The 23214-nt window shown below is 53.2% G+C and overlaps 1 protein-coding gene across 1 annotated transcript; it reads right to left on the bottom strand.

Annotated features, from left to right (window-relative positions):
- Window positions 1-595: 595 nt before the first annotated feature.
- LDLRAP1 (low density lipoprotein receptor adaptor protein 1) lies at window positions 596-22992 on the bottom strand. The gene is made up of 9 exons (XM_038757991.1): window positions 22860-22992; window positions 14723-14865; window positions 11661-11773; window positions 11269-11383; window positions 5387-5459; window positions 5033-5116; window positions 4629-4771; window positions 2321-2355; window positions 596-2010 (listed from the first exon to the last, which is right to left on the bottom strand). Exons 1-9 carry the CDS (start codon window positions 22990-22992, stop codon window positions 1866-1868), a joined length of 984 nt encoding a protein of 327 aa, XP_038613919.1. The 3' UTR covers window positions 596-1865.
- Window positions 22993-23214: the final 222 nt, after the last annotated feature.

Below are 23214 nucleotides of genomic sequence, written 5' to 3'. Positions count from 1 at the left end.
GCCCCCCGGGGGGACAACGTGATCACCTTGTAGCCTCCCCAGTGCTTAGAACAGTGCTTTGCACATAGTAAGCACTTAATAAATGCCATTATTATTATTATTACTGTTTCTCCTCCATCCCCAGCAGCCCCAGGCCGCCCCAATCTCCACCACCACCCCCAAGTACCAAGGCTCCTACGACAGCCCCACTGGGGCCTGCCCAAGATGGGGACTGTAGCGCACGCCAGCTGGACCATTTCCAAGCAGCCCCTTCGAACCACAGTCCCGGCCCCCAATGCCCAGACTTCCCCTCGCATGCTCCTGCAGTCACCAGGGCTGCTCCCGGCCTCCGATCCCCCCACTCTCGTACCCCGGGGGTGGAGGAGGTGGTTTGGGGAGGACCACCTGACTGCGGGGAACTCCCTGTGGCCTCCGTGGCAACCTGACCCCGGGTTGGGCGGAGAGGCTCCCGGGTCTTTTGTGGGCAACTGCCTTCCTCCCTCCGACGGCGGATGGGCCGACTTTCCCGAGAGAACGTGCGTGGCCGCGCTGTTTTCCCCTCTCACCTGGGGAAGAAGAGATTGCCGAAGATTGAATCATCCTGCCTCCTCTCCGAGAGTTTTCTAAACAGACCTTTATTTTTCCAGAAGGTATTCTCTACGGCATTAAAAAAAAACCCCCACCACATCTACGCGCAGAGACAGATATAGACAACCCGTGTGTTCAGAAGTGTCTCCGCTGAGAACCCCCGCTCGGGCCCGTCTTTCTCAGAAAGAATTTTGAGCTGGTGGGGCGGGCGGGATGGGGTCGGGGGTGACACCCTCCTAAGGTGGGGGGCGGGAGCCACCGTTGGCCGGGGCAGAGTCGAGGAAGTCACCCAAATATTCGCTCCCGGCCGTGGCTTTGGGCACTTTGGTTTAAGTGTTTCGATTGGGATGGGTGGGGAGATGAGGGGATTGAGGGCGACATTTTGTTTCCGGATGAGATGGTGGTGATCGGCTTTAGCCCCTCGCCCCCACCTTAAGCCTGGCAAAGCTGCCTCGGGGCGGTATTTGGGTGAGGAAGGGCGGGCAGGGGTGGTTCGGGGGCAGGAGGAGGACGGGGGGAACGAACATTTTGGGCTGGACCTGAGATCAGAATAGCCCGGCTGCCCGCCACCGCCCTGGAGGCACAGACTGGTCTGGCTGGGTGCGAATCCTCCACCCGGGCCCCGGCCGGGCACGATGCGGGCACCGGCTGGTGTGTTCCCAAGCGGCATTTTTGGTCCGGGTGGCCAGGGAGCCGGCCACTAAGTGTTTGCCTGAAAAACCCAACTCCCCGCTGATTGCAACGTGGGCACACTGGGTAGCAGAGGCCGAGACCCAGGGTGGAGGACCCAAGAGCAGCACAAAAATGTGGAGGGTGGCGGGGATTCAAAGCCCCCACCGTGGGGCAGGCGGGTGGGGAGGGGGCTAGAAACCTTTGAACGGGCCCAGCCGCCTTGCGACCGAGGCCAGTTAAAGTGCAAAGCGCCGAGTCTTTGGGTGAATAGCCGCTGTGGTGTAGAGCTGGACCATGGGGGGCCGGGTTAGGACGGTCCAGGTCCGGAAGAGCCGAGGGATGCCCGGCCTCCCTGCCTCCCGTGGGGAGGAGAGGCTGGCGGAGACCTGGGCAGAACGAGGTTAGTAAGCGTGCTGGGGCCCGGCGGGGCCGCCCCAAGGAAGAGGTGGGGTTCGGGGGGGGGGGTGGGGGAGTGGGGAAGACCCGTTGATAATACTGAACACGCCACCGCGAGACCCCTCTGCCGCTGAGTCTACCGCGAATAAATACACTCCAAGCGGCTTCAGGTCCTCGGGGTGAAGCGGGGGAAGGAGAGGCGGAGGTTTCTAAAGCTTTGGTTTCCCCCATCAGAAGCTGAACGCCTCGTCCAGGTCGCCGGCGGGGGTGTCCGGCTTGTCCCAGTCGTCGGGAGAGAGGTTCTGGGCGCTCTGGATGTCCTGGGGGGTCAGCCCCGTGTCCAGGAGCTGGGGGTTGGTGCGGGCCTGGGCCAGCCTGGAGAGATGGGGAGTGACCGGGGGCGGGAGAGGGAGGGGAGTACGGTCAGTCCGTCAGCCCCCGCTGACCGTAAGCTCACTGTGGGCAGGGAATGGGTCTGTCATATTGTTGGGTTGTCCTCTCCCGAGCGCTTAGTACAGTGCTCTGCACACGGTCACTATAGATGACTGTATGAATGAAACGGTCCTGGGCAGCCCCTCCCCGACACCTCACCCCCGCTCTCCGGGTGAGAGGATGCGAGGGGGTCCCAGGGCGTGACCCTGCTACCCCGCTATCCCTCCAATCCTGGGATGGCCGGGCCGGTTACCTGGAAAATGCCTCGTCCAGACCGTCATCCATCTCCTGGGGAAACAGAGAGCTGAGTCAAGGCCGGGTGCCGCCTTGGAGCTGAGCAGCCAAGCGCTTAGTACAGCGCTCCGCCCAGTAAGCACTCCAATTTGACTGATTGACGCGGGTGTGCCTGCCCTTCCGTGATGCCCATCCGCCAAGCTAGCTCTCTTCCTCCCTTCAAGGCCCTACTGAGAGCTCACCTCCTCCAGGAGGCCTTCCCACGCTGAGCGCCTTCCTTCCTCTCCCCCTCGTCCCCCTCTCCATCCCCCCCATCTTACCTCCTTCCCTTCCCCACAGCACCTGTATATATGTATATATGTTTGTACATATTTATTACTCTATTTTACTTGTACCTATCTATTCTATTTATTTTATTTTGTTAGTATGTTTGGTTTTGTTCTCTGTCTCCCCCTTTTAGACTATGAGCCCACTGTTGGGTAGGGACTGTCTCTATAAGTTGCCAATTTGTACTTCCCAAGTGCTTAGTACAGTGCTCTGCACACAGTAAGCGCTCAATAAATACGATTGATGATGATGATGGAAGAGCGAACCCCAGGTATACCACGAACCCCGGGTATCCTGCGTTTCCACTCTGGTCGGGCCCCGGGGCGGAGGGGCAGGGGTTTGGCTAAACCTCCGTCAGTGGGTTGGGAATGCCCGGCTCAGGCTGTAGTGGCAGCGGGAGCAAGGAATTGGCCCGGATCGTGTCTGGTCGTTGGCAGTGATCATGGCTTTACCACAGCCCCCTGACCACTGCACTGTGTGTGTGCATGTGTGTGTGCACGTGTGTATGTGTGTGTGTTTTTTTGGGGGGGAGGCTGGTTCCCGGAGTGGGCGCCCCTCTCCCTCCCAGGGGGCACAAAAAAGGAGCAGGCTGGGTTTGGTGGGGGGAAAGGGGTGAAGGGGCAGGGGCGGGAGGAGGAGAAAGGGAGGGTTTTGTGAAGAGGCAGCTGCTGCTGGCTGCCAGAATAATAATAATAATAATAATAATAATAATGACGGCATTTATTAAGCGCTTACTCTGTGCAAAGCACTGTTCTAAGCACTGGGGAGATACAAGGTGATCAGGCTGTCCCACGGGGGGCTCACAGTCTTCGTCCCCATTCGACAGATGAGGTCACTGAGGTCCAGAGAAATCATCATCATTATCATCAATCGTATTTATTGAGCGCTTACTGTGTGCAGAGCACTGTACTAAGCGCTTGGGAAGTACAAATTGGCAACATATAGAGACAGTCCCTACCCAACAGTGGGCTCACAGTCTAAAAGGGGGAGACAGAGAACAAAACCAAACATACTAACAAAATAAAATAAATAGAATAGATATGTACAAGTAAAATAGAGTAATACATATGTACAAACATATATACAGGTATATACAGAAATGACTTGCCCCAGGTCACCCAGCTGACAAGGAGCAGAGACGGGATTCGAACCCATGACCTCTGACGCCCAAGCCCGCGCTCTTTCCACTGAGTCACGCTACAGGAGACCCCGCCCCACCCGGCCCTCCCGTTGCCCCGGGTTCAAAAGAACCCATGTCGGCAGGCAGGTCTGGAGACCCTCCACAGCCGGCTGGAGTGTGGAGGGAGGGAGGCCCCCGCGGCTGAGACGGGCCAGGCTGGGCTGAGGCGCATTTGCTTATAATAATAATAATGATGATGGTATTTGCTAAGCGCTTACTATGTGCCAAGCACCGCGTGGCTCAGTGGAAAGAGCCCGGGCTTTGGGGTCAGAGGTCATGGGTTCAAATCCCGGCTCCGCCGATTGTCAGCTGCGTGACTTTGGGCAAGTCACTTCACTTCTCTGGGCCTCACTTACCTCGTCTGGAAAATGGGGACTGAGCCTGTGAGCCCCCCGTGGGACAACCTGATCACTCTGTAACCTCCGCAGCGCTTAATAAATGCCATCATTAAGCATTTATTATCATTAAGCCGCAGAAGCAGCTGTGGCTTAGTGGGAAGATCATGGGCTTTGGAGTCAGAGGTCACGGGTTCGAACCCCAGCTCTGCCCCTTGTCAGCTGTGTGACTTCGGGCAAGTCACTTCACTTCTCTGGGCCTCAGTTCCCTCATCTGTAAAATGGGGACTGTGAGCCCCATGTGGGACAACCTGATCACCTTGTATCTTCCCCAGCGCTTAGAACAGTGCTTTGCACATAGTAAGCGCTTGACAAATACCATCATTATCATTATTATTATGTCCTGGCCCCGCTCACCTGCGGTGTGAATGTGTGTACGTGCCCCGGCCTCACTCCCACGCGCGTGTACACGCGGCCCCGCTCACCCAGACGACGTTGTTGTTGCCGCCCAGCAGCTCCGGCCTGGCCGGCCGGTCCGCCGCCGCGTCGCGTGGGTGGGTGACGGCGGGGGGCAGCGGGATCTTGGCCACCGCCTCCTCCAGGTCCAGCAGGTTCCCGGTCGCCACCGCTGCGGGGTCCGGCCGGGTGGGCTCAGCCAGGTGGGGGACGGGGCCGCGACCCTCCTCCATCCCCCGGCCCCTCCACCCGCCGCAGACCGGGCGGTTGTGGGATGCTCCCGTGCGGAAAACGCGGGAACCCCGGAGCAGCCTGGTTCACCGCCCCCGCCCCGTGGAGGGACAGCTTCTGGATCCCGGGAAGTCAGGCCTCGCGCTCTCCCCGGGTCCCCGGCAGCCTGGCACCCCGGGGCACTGGGCTTGGGGGCACTTACAGTCTTTCAAGGGGGCCGAGCTGTCCGGCGGGGTCCCCCCCGCGCCGTCCGCATCCGCGTTCGCCTTCTCCCGCTTTTCCTTCTCTGCCGGCCGGGGCCCGGGGGTGGGAGGGAGAGCAGCTTCAGCCGGTGGGTGGGACGGTTCTGCCCCAGTCACAGAGGGGAGGACAAGCCCGACGCAGCCAGACCCGACGGGCAGGGCCACCGGCTGGCAACGGTGGCACTAACTGGGCGCCGCGCACTGTCGTAAGCACTGGGGATGGGCGGGACAAGCGGGTGAGAAGCGAGGGAGCGTCCGCTTTAACGGGGCAGACGGAGGCGGACGTACTCGCAGACGGGGGAGCACGGGCTCACCTTCTTTAGACACCTGCCAGAACTCGAACGCAACTCTGAAGGCTTGAGCGACCGTCAGCGTCACTGCTTGAGCCTGGGACAGACAGACGCGCGGATCACGACGGCGACCGTAGGACCCGAGCGCTGTGCTGGGCGCTTGGGAGGGCGTGTCGCAATCGGGCGACACGATCCCCGCCCTCAAGAAGAGAATCGACGGTATCGACTGGGCGCTTACCGAGCGCACGGCGCTGCGCTAAGCGCTCGAGGGAGTACAACAGAATTGGTAGATGCAATCCCTGCCTTTAAGAAGCACTTACTGAGCGCAGAGCACTGTACTAGGCGCTTGGGAGATTACAATGGAAGTGGTTGACATGATCTCTGCCCTCCAGAAGCAACTCCCAGTCTACGGCCTTCCCAGACTAAGCCGCCCTTTTCCAGAGAAGCAGCGTGGCTCAGTGGAAAGAGCCCGGGCTTTGGAGTCAGAGGTCACGGGTTCAAATCCCAGCTCTGCCAACTGTCAGCTGTGTGACTTTGGGCAACTCACTTCACTTCTCTGGGCCTCAGTTCCCTAATCAGTAAAATGGGGATGAAGACTGTGAGCCCCCTGAGGGACAACCTGATCACCTTGTAACCTTCCCAGCGCTTAGAACAGTGCTTTGTACATAGCAAGCGCTTAATAAATGCCATTATTATTATTATTATTTTCCTCTACCCCCCTCCCCATTGCCCCAACTCACTCCCTTTGCTCTACAAATGTTGTGCACATATCTATAATTCCATTTATTTCTCATGATGCTACTGATGCCTGTTTACTTGTTTTGATGTCTGTCTCCCCCCTTCTAGACTGTGAGCTCGTTGTGGACAGGGATTGTTTCTGTTGCTGAATTGTACTTCCCAAGCGCTTAGTACAGTGCTTGGCACACAGTAAGCATTCAATAAATACAATTGAATGAATGATCTCAATGGTACTGAGCGCTTACTGAGTGCAGAGCACTGAATTAAGCGCCTGAGAGCACACCAAGGAATCGGTAGGCATGGTCCCTGCCTTCAAGAAACAAATTGGCACTTACTTAGCACAAAGAACTGTACTAAGCGCTTGGGAGAATACAACGGAATAGGTAGACCGCGATCCCTGCCCTCGGGTAGCCGATCGATGGTACTGACTGAGCGCTTAGCACTGTACAAGGAGCACAATAATAACAATAATAATTATTATGCATGGCTCAGTGGAAAGAGCCCGGGCTTTAGAGTCAGAGGTCATGGGTTCAAATCCCGGCTCTGCCAACTGTCAGCTGTGTGACTTTGGGCAAGTCACTTGACTTCTCTGTGCCTCAGTTGCCTCCTCTGTAAAATGGGGATTAAGACTGTGAGCCCCCCATGGGACAACCTGATCACCTTGTATCTTCCCCAGCGCTTAGAACAGTGCTTTGCACATAGTAAGCGCTTAATAAATGCCATTATTATTATTATTATTATTATGGTATTTATTAAGCGCTTAGTATGTGCCAAGCACTCGTCTAAGCGCTGGGGTAGACACAAGGTAATCAGGTGTCCCACGTGGGGCTCAAAGTCCTAATCCCCATTTTCTAGAAGAGGGAACTGAGGCACAGAGAAGTCAAGTGCGTTGCCCGAGGTCACACAGCAGACACGTGGCGGAGCCGGGATTAGGACCCACATCCTCCGACTCCAAAGCCCGGGATCTTTCCACTAAGCCACGCAGCTTCTTATAATTATCCTGGTATTTCTGCCAAGCACTGTTCTAAGCGCTGGCATAGATACAGGGTAATCAGGTTGTCCCACTTGGGGCTCACAGTTTTAATCCCCATTTTAGATGAGGTCACAGGCCCAGAGAAGTTAAGTGGCTTGCCCAAGGTCACACAGCAGAGAAGTGGCTGAGACGGAATTAGAACCCACATCCTCTGTCTCCAAAGCCATTAAACCATGCTGAAAGCTGAAAACTGTAAGCCCCACAGCACTTATGTATATATCTGTAATTTATTTCTATTAATTTCTGCCTCCCCGGGTAGACCATAAGCTCGTTGTGGGCAGAAATTTGTCTGTTTATTGCTATACTGTATTTTCCCAAGTGCTTAGTACAGTGTTTTGCACTCAGTAAGGGCTTAATAAATAAGACTGAATGAACGAATAAGCTCCTTGTGGGCCGGGAACCAACTCTACCCACTCTGTTATACTCATCATCAATCGTATTTATTGAGCGCTTACTATGTGCAGAGCACTGTACTAAGCGCTTGGGAAGTACAAATTGGCAACATATAGAGACAGTCCCTACCCAACAGTGGGCTCACAGTCTAAAAGTGTACTTATACTGTACTCTCCCAAGCGTTCAGTACAGTGCTCTTTGCGACGGAAGCGCTCGACTGGGAGAGCTGCGGTGCGGCGGACTTGAAGGGCAGAGTGTGAGCAACAGGTTCGGGTGGGAATAATAGTAATAATGATGGCATTTTATTAAGCGCTTACTATGTGCAAAGCACTGTTCTAAGCGCTGGGGAGGTTACAAGGTGGTCAGGTTGTCCCCCGGGGGGCTCACGGTCTTAATCCCCATTTTACAGGCCCAGAGAAGTTAAGTGACTTGGCCAAAGTCACACAGCTGGCTATTGGCAGCCGGGATTCGAACCCACGACCTCTGACTCCAAAGCCCGGGCTCTTTCCACTGAGCCGGGCTGCATCTGCTTGGGAAGAGAATGAGGCTCGGTTTGCAGGTTGGCTACAAAGAGGGCAAGAGGGGTGCGGTGGGAGAATCAATCAATCAATCAATCATCAATCGTATTTATTGAGCGCTTACTATGTGCAGAGCACTGTACTAAGCGCTTGGGAAGTACAAATTGGCAACACACAGAGACAGTCCCTACCCAACAGTGGGCTCACAGTCTAAAAGGGGGAGACAGAGAACAGAACCAAACGTACCAACAAAATAAAATAAATAGGAAAGAAATGTACAAGTAAAATAAATAAATAGAGTAATAAATATGTACAACCATATATACATATATACAGGTGCTGTGGGGAAGGGAAGGAGGTAAGATGGGGGGATGGAGAGGGGGACGAGGGGGAGAGGAAGGAAGGGGCTCAGTCTGGGAAGGCCTCCTGGAGGAGGTGAGGCCTCCTGGAGAACAGGAGAACAGACCAAGGGGGCGAGGGCGGCCACCTCACTCCGAGGTTGTGCAGCCGGTTCGGTCGCTGCGAGTCTAATAAGGAAAATAACTATCATGGTATTTGCTAAGCGCTTACTACGTACCACGCGCCGTTCTGAACGCCGCGGCGCATGAAAGCAGCGTGGCTTAGTGGAAAGAGCCCGAGCTTGGGAGTCGGAGGACGTGGGTTCTAATCCCGGCTCCTCCACCTGTCGGCTAACTGCTCTGTGCCTCAGTGACCTCGTCTGTAAAATGGGGATTGAGACTGAGCCCCACATGGGACAACCTGATTATCTTGCATCTCCCCCAGCGCATAGAACAGTGCTTGGCAGATAGTAACAGCTTAATCTGTATATATGTATATATGTTTGTACATATTTTAGACTGTGAGCCCACTGTTGGGTAGGGACTGTCTCTATGTGATGCCAATTTGTACTTCCCAAGCGCTTAGTACAGTGCTCTGCACATAGTAAGCGCTCAATAAATACGATTGATTGATTGATTGATATTTATTACTCTATTTATTTATTTATTTATTTTACTTGTACATTTCTATCCTATTTATTTTATTTTGTGGGTATGTTTGGTTCTGTTCTCTGTCTCCCCCTTTTAGACTGTGAGCCCACTGTTGGGTAGGGGCTGTCTCTATGGGTTGCCAATTTGTACTTCCCAAGCGCTTAGTACAGTGCTCTGCACATAGTAAGCGCTCAATAAATACGATTGATTGATTGATTGATTAATCGCTAATTAATATCGTAAAAGGTAACTGGGTTGTCCCACGCGGGGCTCATAGTCTCAATCCCCGTTTGCTAGATGAGATGATTGAGGCACGGGAGTGTGAGACTGTGAGCCCACTGTTGGGTAGGGACTGTCTCTATGTGTTGCCAACTTGGACTTCCCAAGCGCTTAGTACAGTGCTCTGCACACAGTAGGCGCTCAATAAATACGATTGATTGATTGATTGATTGATTGATTGAACCCTCCAATCTACAGTCTTCCCGCCGGCTCAGGCCGGACCCGCCCCCGCGGTCCTCTCGGCCGCCCGTTGAGTCAACGCTGACCAACAGCCGAAATTGGGGTCCCCCGCGTCCCCTCCCGTGGGCCGGTCGGCTGATGAGAAAAGCGGTCCCGGTTGCTGACCGGCCTCGTGGGTGGGGGCGAGGGGGCGGGCGGACAGACGGACGGGAGAGAGAAGCACGAAACTCTTCCCAGTTGGCGAGTCTCGGGCTTCGGGGCCTAGCGGATTGGGCCCGGGAGTCAAGGGGAGCTGGGTTCTAATCCCTGCTCTGCCACTTGCCCGCTGTGACACCCCGGGCAAGTCGCTTTACTTCTCTGTGCCTCAATGACCTCATCTTTTAGACTGTGAGCCCACTGTTGGGGAGGGACTGTCTCTATATGCTGCCAATTTGTACTTCCCAAGCGCTTAGTACAGTGCTCTGCACATAGTAAGCGCTCAATAAATACGATTGGTGATGATCTATAGTGGGGATGAAAACTGGGAGCCCCATGTGGGACAGGGACCGTCTCTATAAGTTGCCAATTTGTACTTCCCAAGCGCTTAGTACAGTGCTCTGCACATAGTAAGCGCTCAATAAATACGATTGGTGATGATCTATAGTGGGGATGAAAACTGGGAGCCCCATGTGGGACAGGGACCGTCTCTATAAGTTGCCAATTTGTACTTCCCAAGCGCTTAGTACAGTGCTCTGCACATAGTAAGCGCTCAATAAATACGATTGGTGATGATCTATAGTGGGGATGAAAACTGGGAGCCCCATGTGGGACAGGGACCGTCTCTATAAGTTGCCAATTTGTACTTCCCAAGTGCTTAGTACAGTGCTCTGCACATAGTAAGCGCTCAATAAATACGATTGGTGATGATCTATAGTGGGGATGAAAACTGGGAGCCCCATGTGGGACAGGGACCGTCTCTATAAGTTGCCAATTTGTACTTCCCAAGCGCTTAGTACAGTGCTCTGCACATAGTAAGCGCTCAATAAATACGATTGGTGATGATCTATAGTGGGGATGAAAACTGGGAGCCCCATGTGGGACAGGGACCGTCTCTATAAGTTGCCAATTTGTACTTCCCAAGCGCTTAGTACAGTGCTCTGCACATAGTAAGCGCTCAATAAATACGATTGGTGATGATCTATAGTGGGGATGAAAACTGGGAGCCCCATGTGGGACAGGGACCGTCTCTATAAGTTGCCAATTTGTACTTCCCAAGCGCTTAGTACAGTGCTCTGCACATAGTAAGCGCTCAATAAATACGATTGGTGATGATCTATAGTGGGGATGAAAACTGGGAGCCCCATGTGGGACACGGACCGTCTCTATAAGTTGCCAATTTGTACTTCCCAAGCGCTTAGTACAGTGCTCTGCACATAGTAACCGCTCAATAAATACGATTGATGATGATCTATAGTGGGGATGAAAACTGGGAGCCCCACGTGGGACAGGGACCGTGTCCAACCCGATTTGCTTGTGTCTACCCCGGCACTTAGTAGAGCGCCCGGCACAGGGTAAGCGCCTGATACATTACTATTATTATAATTATTATTAGGTTACGTTCTTCTCTCCCCCCAGTCAGGCCGGGGGCGGGCATGCGGCGGCTCGCCACGTCCCTCGGGCAGGCAGGACGAGGCGTTCGAGGCCGGAGGGTCCGATTGGTGGGCCCGGCCCGGCCCGGGGGTGGGCGTGAGGGTCGGCGGGGGGGCCGGATGGGACGTGGGATGACCCGTCACTGACCATTTTCCGCTTGGCGCACAGGAAGGCGTGGCACTCCAGGCTCTCGTTCTGCAGGCTCTGGGCGATGTAGGCGAACACCTTGTCGTGGGCCTTGTCGGCTGTGCAGTAGGAGATCCTGGAGGCCCGGGCCGGGGGGAGGGAGGGACCCGTAAAGACCACGGTTCACCCTTGGACCCCTTCCCCAAGGCCCTGCCCCCACCGGGGGTCAAATTCCCCACCCCCGAGGAAGACGCCCTCAGTCTTCGGCTCTGGGACTTTGGCCACTTCCCCCCCACCCCTCACTCTCAAGGCCCCAGAGGTCATCTTGTCCATCTCCCTGCCTCTGGCCCGCGCCCCGGACACGGGTTTCTCTCCCGTGCTACCGTGGGGAGGGTCCCCCGCGGCCGGCCCACCTGTAGATAGAGACGTTCTCGATCATCTGGCCGCTGCCGCTGTCCGTCAGCACGATCCCCCTCGGCGACACCTTGATGGTCACCTTCTGCAGCTTCTTCCCGCTCGCCTTCGCCTGGGCCGGGGGAAGGAGGGGTGAGCGGGGCGGCCCCCCGTAGATGCCCGGCCTGAGGATCGGGTGGCCGGCCGGTCGGCCGACCCCAGGCTTGACCGATCCTTGGTCCGGGAGTCCGGGGTCTCGTTAGCCCGCCCCAGCAAGGACTCTCTGACCCTCGGAGGCTGACACTCCAAAAAAATGGAAGTCGGGGTGGGGTGGGGGGCGGAGACAGTTTTTTTACATTAATTGTCTGTCTCCCCCTCTAGACTGTAAGCTCATTGTGGGTAGGGAATGTGTCTGTTGTTCTACCGCCTTCTCTCAAGCATTTAGTAATAGTAATAACAATAATACCGATAGCATTTGTTAAGCGCTTACTATGTGCAAAGCACTGTTCTAAGCGCTGGGGAGGTTACAAGGTGAAGAACAGAAGCAGCGTGGCTAAGTGCAAGGAGCCTGGGCTTTGGAGTCGGGGGTCATGGGTTCAAATCCCGCTCCGCCAATTGTCAGCTGTGTGACTTTGGGCGAGTCACTTCACTTCTCTGGGCCTCAGTTACCTCATCTGGAAAATGGGGATTAAGATTGTGAGCCCCATGTGGGACAACCTGATCACTCTGTAACCCCCCAGCGCTTAGAGTAGTGCTTTGCACATAGTAAGTACTTAACAAATACCATCATCATCAAGGTGATCAGGTTGTCCCACGGGGGGCTCACAGTCTTAATCCCCATTTGACAGATGAGGTAACTGAGGCCCAGAGAAGTTCAGTGACTCGCCCAAAGTCACATAGCTGACAACTGGAGCTGGGATTTGAACCCGTGACCTAGTACAGTGCTCGGCACACAGTAAGCCGTGACAGCCATCATCATCATCATCAATTGTATTTATTGAGCGCTCACTGTGTGCAGAGCACTGTACTAAGCGCTTGGGAAGTACAAGTTGGCAACATATAGAGACAGTCCCTACCCCACAGTGGGCTCACAGTCTAAAAGGGGGAGACAGAGAACAAAACCAAACATACTAACAAAATAAAATAAATAGAATAGATATGTACAAGGAAAAAGGCGAGGCTACGGCCCCCGGCCGCGGAGGAGGGCGCGGACTCGGGTCGGCAGGTGAGTCAGGGCTCGCTCACCCGGATGGCCTCCCGTTCCCAGCCGGACACGGGGCCAACGGGGAAGGCGTGGAGGGGGCCTGGCCCCCAAGATTTCCAGGCGGGGCAGGGGCGGGGTGGTCCAGGATCAGTTTAATGGAGTGGACCCAGATCATCATCATCATCAATCGTATTTATTGAGCGCTTACTATGTGCAGAGCACTGGACTAAGCGCTTGGGAAGTACAAATTGGCAACATCTAGAGACAGTCCCTACCCAACAGTGGGCTCATAGTCTAAAAGGGGGAGACAGAGAACAAAACCAAACATACTAACAAAATAAAATAAATAGGATGGATATGTACAAGTAAAATAAATAAATAAATAAATAGAGTAATTAGATGATACAATGCAGGTAAGGGAAGGATCTGAGTATAACGATACGGACGTAATTGCTTTGGAGTGAATTTTTCAGTGCTTAGTGGGTGGGATTATGTTAATGGGTGAGCTGGAAGGGAATATCAAGTGTGTCTGGGTGTCAAGGTCACTCTTTCCATTCTCCCCTCCCAGGAAAGGAGCCCTTTTTTGAGTGCCGGCGGCTTCTGGCAATATAGTGCTAGGTGGAGGATAGTGCCCATCAGTGTGTCCACCCCACTGTTCTCTGAGAAGAGTTGAATGATCTCTATCAGGGGTCATCATCATCATCAATCGTATTTATTGAGCGCTTACTGTGTGCAGAGCACTGTTCTAAGCACTTGGGAAGTACAAATTGGCAACATATAGAGACAGTCCCTACCCAACAGTGGGCTCACAGTCTAAAAGGGGGAGACAGAACAAAACCAAACATACTAACAAAATAAAATAAATAGAATAGATGTGTACAAGTAAAATAAATAGAGTAATAAATATGTACAAACATATATACAGGTATATACAGAAATGACTTGCACCAGGTCACCCAGCTGACAAGGGGCAGAGCCGGGATTCGAACCCTCTTTCCATTTCCATTTCAAGCGCTTAGTACAGTGCTCTGCACATAGTAAGCGCTCAATAAATACGATTGATTGATTGATTTCCATTCTCTCCTCCCAGGAAAGGAGCCCTTTTTTGAGTGCCGGTGGCTTCTGGCAATATAGTGCTAGGTGGAGGGTAGTGCCCATCGGTGTGTCCACCCCACTGTTCTCTGAGAAGAGTTGAGTGATCTCTATCAGGGGTCATCAGGGATGTGGGTGGGGAGGACTGAGCAGGCATAGTATTAGAAAGTAAATTATTCCATGTGTAGCTGCTGGACCTCCAGCCCCTTGAGGAGGTCCCTGTATATACGTATCTATGTTTGTACATATTTATTACTCTATTTGCACCTGTATATATGTATATATGGTTGTACATATTTATTACTCTATTTATTTATTTATTTATTTATTTTACTTGTACATTTCTATCCTACTTATTTTATTTTGTTGGTATGTTTGGTTCTGTTCTCTGTCTCCCCCTTTTAGACTGTGAACCCACTGTTGGGTAGGGACTGTCTCTATGTGATGCCAATTTGTACTTCCCAAGCGCTTAGTACAGTGCTCTGCACATAGTAAGCGCTCAATAAATACGATTGATTGATTGATTGATTGATTGTACTTATTACTCCATTTATTTATTTATTTTACTTGTATATATCCATTCTATCTATTTTATTTTGTTAGTATGTTTGGTTTTGTTCTCCGTCTCCCCCTCCTAGACTGTGAGCCCACTGTTGGGTAGGGACCGTCTCTATCTGTTGCCAACTTGTACTTCCCAAGCGCTCAGTCCAGTGCTCTGCACACAGCAAGCGCTCAATAAATACGATTGATTGATTGATTGATTGATTGATTGAAAGGGGGTCTCACCGTGGCCACGATCCTCTTCACGGCTGCGGCCGACAGGGCCTCGCCCTTGGGCTGTTCCACCAGCGTCATGCCCAGGTATTTCAGCTGGAACAGAACCCCCTCCATCAGGGGCTCCCGCGTGTCCGTCCAGTTCTCCGGCAACTCTGCGCGGGGGGCGCGGGGAGAGAAGAGCCGCTGGGACCCCCCAATTCCTGCCGGCCACCCCCTCCCGGCTCCCTCGCCTCAATCGCCGACCTCGAGTTGGTCCTCCTTTGGACGCAGAGGTTTTCACACGCATGCTGAGACTGACCACGTGCCGGACATAATAATAATAATAATAATAATAATAATAATGACATTTATTAAGCACTTACTATGTGCAAAGCACTGTTCTAAGTGCTGGAAAAAAGAAAAGCACTGGGGTACATACAAACCTAACAGGATGGAGCCACAGGGGGCTCACCGTCTTATTCCCCATTTTACAGATGGGCTAACTGAGGCACAGAGAAATTAAGATGACTTGCCCATCACCACACAACAGACAAGTGGCAGGGTGGGGATTAGAACTCGGGTCCCTCTGACTCCAAACCCTTGCTCTTTCCACTAGGCCACCTCGCTCCCACAGTAATGGCATTTCTTGAGTGCTTACTATGTGTAAAGCACTGTTCTAAGCGCTGGGGAGGTTACAAGGTGATCAGGTTGTCCCACGGGGGGTTTACAGTCTTAATCTCCATTTTCCAGATGAGGGAACTGAGGCCCAGAGAAGTGAAGTGACTTGCCCAAAGTCACACAGCTGACAAGCGGCGGAGCCAGGATTTGAACCCATGACCTCTGACTCCAAAGCCCATGCTCTTTCCAGTGAGCCACACTGCTTCTCTAATAATAATAATAATGATAGCATTTATTAAGTGCTTATGATGTGCAAAGCACTGTTCTAAGCGCTGGGGAGGTTACAAGGTGATCAGGTTGTCCCACGGGGGGTTTCCAGTCTTAATCCTCATTTTCCAGATGAGGGAACTGAGGTACAGAGAAGTTAAGTGACTTGCCCAAAGTCACCCAGCTGACAATTGGCGGAGCCGGGATTTGAACCCATGACCTCTGGCTCCAAAGCCTGGGCTCTTTCCAGTGAGCCACACTGCTTCTCTAATAATAATAATAATGATAGTATTTATTAAGTGCTTACGATGTGCAAAGCACTGTTCTAAGCTTTGGGGAGGTAATAAGGTGATCAGGTTGTCCCACAGGGGCTCACAGTCGTGGTTCAGTGGAAAGAGCCCGGGCTTTGGAATCAGAGGTCATGGGTTCAATTCCCGGCTCCACCAATTGTCAGCTGGGTGACTTTGGGCAAGTCACTTCACTTCTCCGGGCCTCAGTTACCTCATCTGGAAAATGGGGATTAAGACTGTGAGCACCACGTGGGACAACCTGATCACCTTGTATCTTCCCCAGCACTTAGAACAGTGCTTTGCACGTAATATGTGCTTAACAAATGCCATTATTATTGTTATTGTTATTCATTCATTCAATCGTATTTGTTGAGTGCTTACCGTGTGCAGAGCACTGTACTAAGCTCTTGGGAAGTACAAGTTGGCAACATATAGAGACGGTCCCTACCCAACAACGGGCTTGTTATTATTATTATTAATCCCCAAACCCTCTCACAGCCATGCCTGGGGTGCGACTCCCCCAGCCGAGGGCGTCTAGTTCACACTCCCTCTCGATGTGGGGGGTGGGCCCTTGCAACCGGGCATCCTCTGAAGTCCCAACCCCTTTTGGTGTGAAGGGGTTGGGGGACGGGTCACTGGCCAGTGTGGCCCCCTGACAACCGCATGAGGAACCATGGATATATATCAGCGTGGCTCAGTGGAAAGAGCGCGAGCTTCGGAGTCCGAGGTCGCGGGTTCAAGTCCCAGCTCTGCCACTTGTCAGCTGTGTGACTTTGGGCAAGTCGCTTCACTGGGCCTCAGTTCCCTCATCTGGAAAATGGGGATTAAGACCGTGAGCCCACTGTTGGGTAGGGACTGTCTCTATGTGTTGCCAATTTGTACTTCCCAAGCGCTTAGTACCGTGCTCTGCACATAGTAAGCGCTCAATAAATACGATTGATTGATTGATTGATTGAGGCCCCAGGTGGGACAACCTGATCACCTTGGAACCTCCCCAGCGCTTAGAACGGCGCTTTGCACATAGTAAGCGCTTAATAAATGCCATCATCATCATTATTATTATTATTAGACAGTCACCCTGACTCTGGATCTCACCCGGACCCTCAGGGCGGCCACCCCGCCCCTGCTGGGACCTTTCCCCTCTGGCAGTATGGGGCAGGGACCACCCCCCGGTCCCCTGCCACGTCTCCTCTGGCAGCTGCCAGGGCCAGGGGGGTCCGGAGGGAGGAGGGCACTGGATGGGGTCCAGAGTGTGGGCAGGGGCCCCGGAGCGGGGTCCGGGCAGGGATCCGGGCACAGCCTTGGGGTCACCGCGAATCCGTCCCCCAGCCCAGCCCCTGCCCGAGCGTGCCCAACGTTGACCACGCCGGCCGCCCCTCCTCCCGCCTCCCGGTGTGGCTGCTGGCTGACCACGACTGGGCCAGTGTGGCCAGTGGCTGACCAGGATCCCCAGCCCTCCCCGTGGGGCCCCGGGGTCGGGGGGAGGCCGCCACGCTGGCCATCCCATGTCCGTCCTCTCCCCCTCGTCCACCCCCCCATCTTACCTCCTTCCCTTCCCCACAGCACCTGTATATATGTTTGTACATATTTATTACTCTATTTATTTTACTTGTACATATCTATTCTATTTATTTTATTTTGTTAGTATGTTTGGTTTTGTTCTCTGTCTCCCCCTTCTAGACTGTGAGCCCACTGTTGGGTAGGGACTGTCTCTATATGTTGCCAACTTGGACTTCCCAAGCGCTTAGTACAGTGCTCTGCACACAGTAAGCGCTCAATAAATATGATTGATTGATTGATCTCAGCCGGGGCAAGGCCGGGGCACAGGGGACAGCCGGCCGGCCTCCCACTTCCTACCTCCGGGATAATAATAATAATAATAATAATGATGGCACAAAGTAAGCGCTCAATAAATACGATTGATGATGATGATGATGGCATTTATTAAGCTGCTTATCAATCAATCAATCATATTTATTCAGCGCTTACTGTACTAAGCGCTCGGGAAGTACAAGTTGGCAACATATAGAGACGGTCCCTACTCAACAGTGGGGTCACAGTCTAGGTATAATAATATACCATTATTATATTCATTCATTCATTCAATCGTATTTATTGAGCACTTACTGTGTGCAGAGCACTGTACTAAGCGCTTGGGAAGCACAAGTTGGCAACGTAAAGAATTGTCAGCTGTGTGACTTTGGACAAGTCACTTCACTTCTCTGGGCCTCAGTTCCCTCATCTGGAAAATGGGGATGAAGACTGTGAGCCCCCTGTGGGACAACCTGATTTCCTTGTAACCTCCCCAGCGCTTAGAACAGTGCTTTGCACATAGTAAGTGCTTAATAAATACCATTATTATTATTATTAATCAATCAATCGTATTTATTGAGCGCTTACTGTGTGCAGAGCACTGTACTAAGCGCTTGGGAAGTCCAAGTTGGCAACATATAGAGACAGTCCCTACCCAACAGTGGGCTCACAGTCTAGAAGGGGGAGACAGAGAACAAAACCAAACATATTAACAAAATAAAATAGAATAGATATGTACAAGTAAAATAAATAGAGTAATAAATATGTACAAACATATATACATATTAAGCGCTTACTATGTGCAAAGCACTGTTCTAAGCGCTGGGGAGGTTACAAGGTGATTAGGTTGTTGTCCCACGGGGGGCTCACAGTCTTAATCCCCATTTGACAGATGAGGTAACTGAAGCACAGAGAAGTGAAGTGACTCGTCCAAAGTCACACAGCTGACAATTGGCGGAGCCGGGATTTGAACCCATGACCTCTGACTCCAAAGCCCGAGCTCTTTGATGCCCTGGGAACCACTTAGTACAAACGATTAGTACACTGCTCTGCACACAGTAAGCGCTCAATAAATATGATTGAATGAATGAATGAATGAACCACAGCCACAACGTCACTCTCCACCTCACCTCGTCCTGGCCGGGGAACGGGCCTGATGACTCTCCTAGAGGGGTCTCTCCTAAGCGCTTAGTATAACAATAATAATGATGGTATTTATTAAGCGCTTTCTATGTGCAAAGCACTGTTCTAAGCGTTAGGGAGGTTACAGGGTAATCAGATTATCCCATGGAGGGCTCACAGTCTTCATCCCCATTTTCCAGATGAGGGAAACTAAGGCCCAGAGAAGTGAAGTGACTTGCCCAAAGTCACACAGCTGACAAGTGGCGGAGCCGGGATTTGAACCCATGACCTCTGACTCCAAAGCCCGGGCTCTTTCCACGGAGCCACGCTGCTTCTCCATATACTAATAATAATAATAATGTATATATGTATATATGTTTGTACATATTTATTACTCTATTTATTTATTTTACTTGTACATATCTATCCTATTTATTTTATTTTGTTAGTATGTTTGGTTTTGTTCTCTATCTCCCCCTTTTAGACTGTGAGCCCACTGTTGGGTAGGGACTGTCTCTATACGTTGCCAATTTGTACTTCCCAAGCGCTTAGTACAGTGCTCTGCACATAGTAAGCACTCAATAAATACGATTGATGATTGATGATGATGAATAATGGCATTTATTAAGCGCTTACTATGCGCGAAGCGCTGTTCTAAGCGCTGTGGAGGTTACAAGGTGATCAGGTTGGCCCACGGGGGGCTCACCGTCTTAATCCCCATTTTTACAGATGAGGTAATGGTGCTCTGAACACAGTAAGCGCTCGATAACTACCACCGATTGACTGATTGACTCCTCATCTCCCCACCCTCGGGAACTGAGGCCCAGGGAAGATGAAGACTGTCTCAGTTTTTTTATTTTTAATGGTATTTGTTGAGCACTTACGCACCGAGGTGGGGACCAGCTAATCGGGTTGGGCACAATCCCCCTCCCACGTGGGGCTCACAGTCTAAACTGGAGGGAGGAAGATTTAATCCCTATTTCGCTGACGACGCAACCTTGGCACCGTGAAGTGACTTGCTCAAGATCACACGGCCGTTCGGAGTCAGGATTAGAACCCAGGCCCTCTGACTTCCAAATCCCACGCTGCTTCGACCTGTTCTCTATCATCTCCCCCTTTTAGACCGTGAGCCCACTGTTGGGTAGGGACCATCTCTAGATGTTGCCAACTTGGACATCCCAAGCGCTCAGTCCAGTGCTCTGCACACAGTAAGCGCTCAATAAATACGACTGAATGAATGATCTGATCAACCTAAGTGCTGAACAAGTGCCATTACCATTATTATTATGCGCTTAATTCAGGGAGTAAATCCTCAATAAATACCACCAATAGATGAGGACACTGGCCAGCGAGTTTGTTGTGGGCAGGGACCGTGTCTACCAACCCCGCTGTACGGCCCTCTTCCAAGCGCTCAGTACAGTGTGCTGCACGCAATAAGCGTACAGTACCAATCAATCAATCGTATTTATTGAGCGCTTACTGTGTGCAGGGCACTGTACTAAGCGCTTGGGAAGTACAAGTTGGCAACATATAGAGACAGTCGTCATCATCAATCATATTTATTGAGCGCTTACTGTGTGCAGGGCACTGTACTAAGCACTTGGGAAGTCCAAGCTGGCAACATATAGAGACAGTCCCTACCCAACAGTGGGCTCACAGTCTAGAAGGGGGAGACGGAGAACAAAACCAAACGTACTAACAAAATAAAATAGAATAGATATCATCATCATCAATCGTATTTATTGAGCGCTTACTGTGTGCAGGGCACTGTACTAAGCGCTTGGGAAGTCCAAGTTGGCAACATCTAGAGACAGTCCCTACCCAACAGTGGGCTCACAGTCTAAAAGGGGGAGACAGAGAACAAAACCAAACATACTAACAAAATAAAATAGAATAGATATCATCATCATCAATCATATTTACTGAGCGCTTACTGTGTGCAGGGCACTGTACTAAGCGCTTGGGAAGTCCAAGTTGGCAACATCTAGAGACAGTCCCTACCCAACAGTGGGCTCACAGTCTAAAAGGGGGAGACAGAGAGCAAAACCAAACATACTAACAAAATAAAATAAATAGAATAGATATGTACAAATAAAATAGAGTAATAAATATGTACAGACATATATACATATATAGCATCGATGAGGACTCGCCCAGACACTTAAACATATTTAGAGACCTCTACACCGTGAGCTCACTGTGGGCAGGGAATGGGTCTGTTTGTTGTTACACTGTCCTCCCAAGCGCTCAGTACAGTGCTCTGCATACAGTAAGCGTGCTCAATAAATACGGTTGATAATGAGGAAAAATATTTGGCGGCCTCCGACAGCCGCCAGCTGGCACACTGGATGCCCACAGGTTGGCTCTCACCGGATGCCTCTGTCCCTCTCCATTTTCCCTCCCTGATGCCAACTCCCTCTCCATCCCCGAGAGAAACAGGGCCACCCCTGTCTGCCCAGCCTTGGTGCCCCCAAACTAATAATAATTATTATTATTATGCTATTTGTTAAGCGTTCACTATGTGCCAGGCACTGTATCAGGCGCTGGGGTGGATACAAGCTAGCCGGGTTAGACACAGTCCCTGTCCCACATGGACACAGTCTCAAACCTCATTTTTCAGAGGAGGGAACTGAGGCCCTGAGAAGTAAAGTGACTTGTCCAAGGTCACATGGCAGGCAAGCTGGGGTGGCGGGATTAGAACCCAGGCCCTCTGACTTCCAAGCGTACCCCCTCTCCCTGCCACCTCCAGCCCCGCGGGACTCGAGCGCTTAGCACAGCGGGAGCGGCAGTGCGGCCTAGTAGCAGGGGCCCGGGCTTGGGGGGGGGGGGGTCAGAGGACCTGGGTTCCAATCCCGCCCCCGCCACTTGTCTGCTGGGAGACCTTGGGTAAGTCACTTCCCTTCCGGGCGCCTCGGCTCCCTCCCCGGCAAAAGGAGGATAAAAGCCTGGGAGCCCCACGTGGGGCAACCCGAGCACCTCTCATATCCGCCCCGGCGCTTAGCACGGCGCTTGGCACCTAGTAAGCGCTTCACGGATACGGTCGCTATTATTATTAGTAGTAGTAGGAGGAGGAGGAGGCGTAGAGGGCTTTTCGCAGACTAAGCGCTCAATGAAGACGACTGCGTGAGTGAGGCCTGCCTGGGCCGGGGGGCCGGCGAGGGGTTAGCGAGGAAGGGGGGGGGGGGGAGGAGGAAAAGGAGGGAGAGGGAGGACGGGAAGGGGAAAGGGGGGGGAGGGAGGAAAGGGGGGGAAGAGGGGAAAGGGGGAGAGAGGGAAAAGGGGGGAAGAAGGGAAAGGGGGAGAGAGGGGAAAAGGGGGGGAGAGGGGAAAAGGGGGGGAGAGGGGAAAAGGGGGGGGAGAGGGAAAGGGGCAGGGGAAAAGGGGAGGGGAAAGGAGGGAGAGGGACAAGGGGGAGAGGGAAAGGGGCAGGGGAAAGGGGAGGAAAGGGGGAGAGGGGAAAAGGGGAGAGGGAAAGGGGTAGGGGAAAAGGGAGGAGAGGGAGGGAGGGGGAAGAGGAGGGGAAGAAAGGGAGGAGAGGGAGGGAGGGGGAAGAGGAGGGGAAGAAAGGGGGGAGAGGGGAAGGGGAGGGGGGAAAGGGGGAGAGGGGAAAAGTGGAGGGGGGAAAGTGGGGAGAGGGAAAGGGGCAGGGGAAAAGTGGGGAGAGGGAGGAAGAGGGGAAGAATGGGGGAGAGAGGGAGGGGGAAAGGGGGAGAGGGGATGGGGGGAAGAGGGGAAAGGGGGAGAGAGGGAAAAGGGGGGAGGGGGAGAAGGGGGAGAGGGGAAAAGCGTGGAGAGGGAAGGGGGGAGAAGAAAAGGGTTTGTAAGGGTCAGGGGTTGAGGGACGGGACGGGACGGGACGGGACGGGGCGCCGATTGGGCCCCCGTTCGGCCCAGGCCCCGGGCCGCCCCAGGCCGGAGGGAGGCCCAGGGGACGGGAAACCGGGCGGGGCGGCGGGGCTCCGGGAGGGAGGGAGGGAGGGCCTGCCCCCTCCCTCCCTCCCTCCTCCTCCTCCGGACACAAACTCGGCCCCAAGTCCGGTCCAGGCGGCCAGACTCACTGTGGTGCCGGGCTCCTCCTCCGCCTCCGCCGCCGCCGCCGCCGCCGCCGCCGCCCCCGCCTCCGCCGCCTCCCGGCTTGGCCAGGCTGGGGCTGCGCATCAGCGCCCGGCCCGCCGACTTCAGCGCCTCCATGGACCCCGCCGGAACCCCCAACGCCCTCCGGACCCTTCCTCCTCCCCCTCCTCCTCCTCCTCCTCCTCCTCCCGCCGAGCCGCCGCCGCCGCCGCCGCCGAAAACTCCGCCGGAAAAACTTTCCGCTGGGGCCGAGGCGGCCGGCTCCGCCCGCCCGCCTGCCCGGGGGCGGGGACATGCAAATGAGACTCCGCCCCTCGCCCAGCCGGCTCCAATGCGACG

The sequence above is a fragment of the Tachyglossus aculeatus genome, chromosome 16 (assembly GCF_015852505.1).
Source record: "Tachyglossus aculeatus isolate mTacAcu1 chromosome 16, mTacAcu1.pri, whole genome shotgun sequence".
NCBI lineage: Eukaryota > Metazoa > Chordata > Mammalia > Monotremata > Tachyglossidae > Tachyglossus > Tachyglossus aculeatus.
Note: the sequence above shows the minus strand (reverse complement) of the source record. Positions and strands in the feature narration are given on the sequence as shown.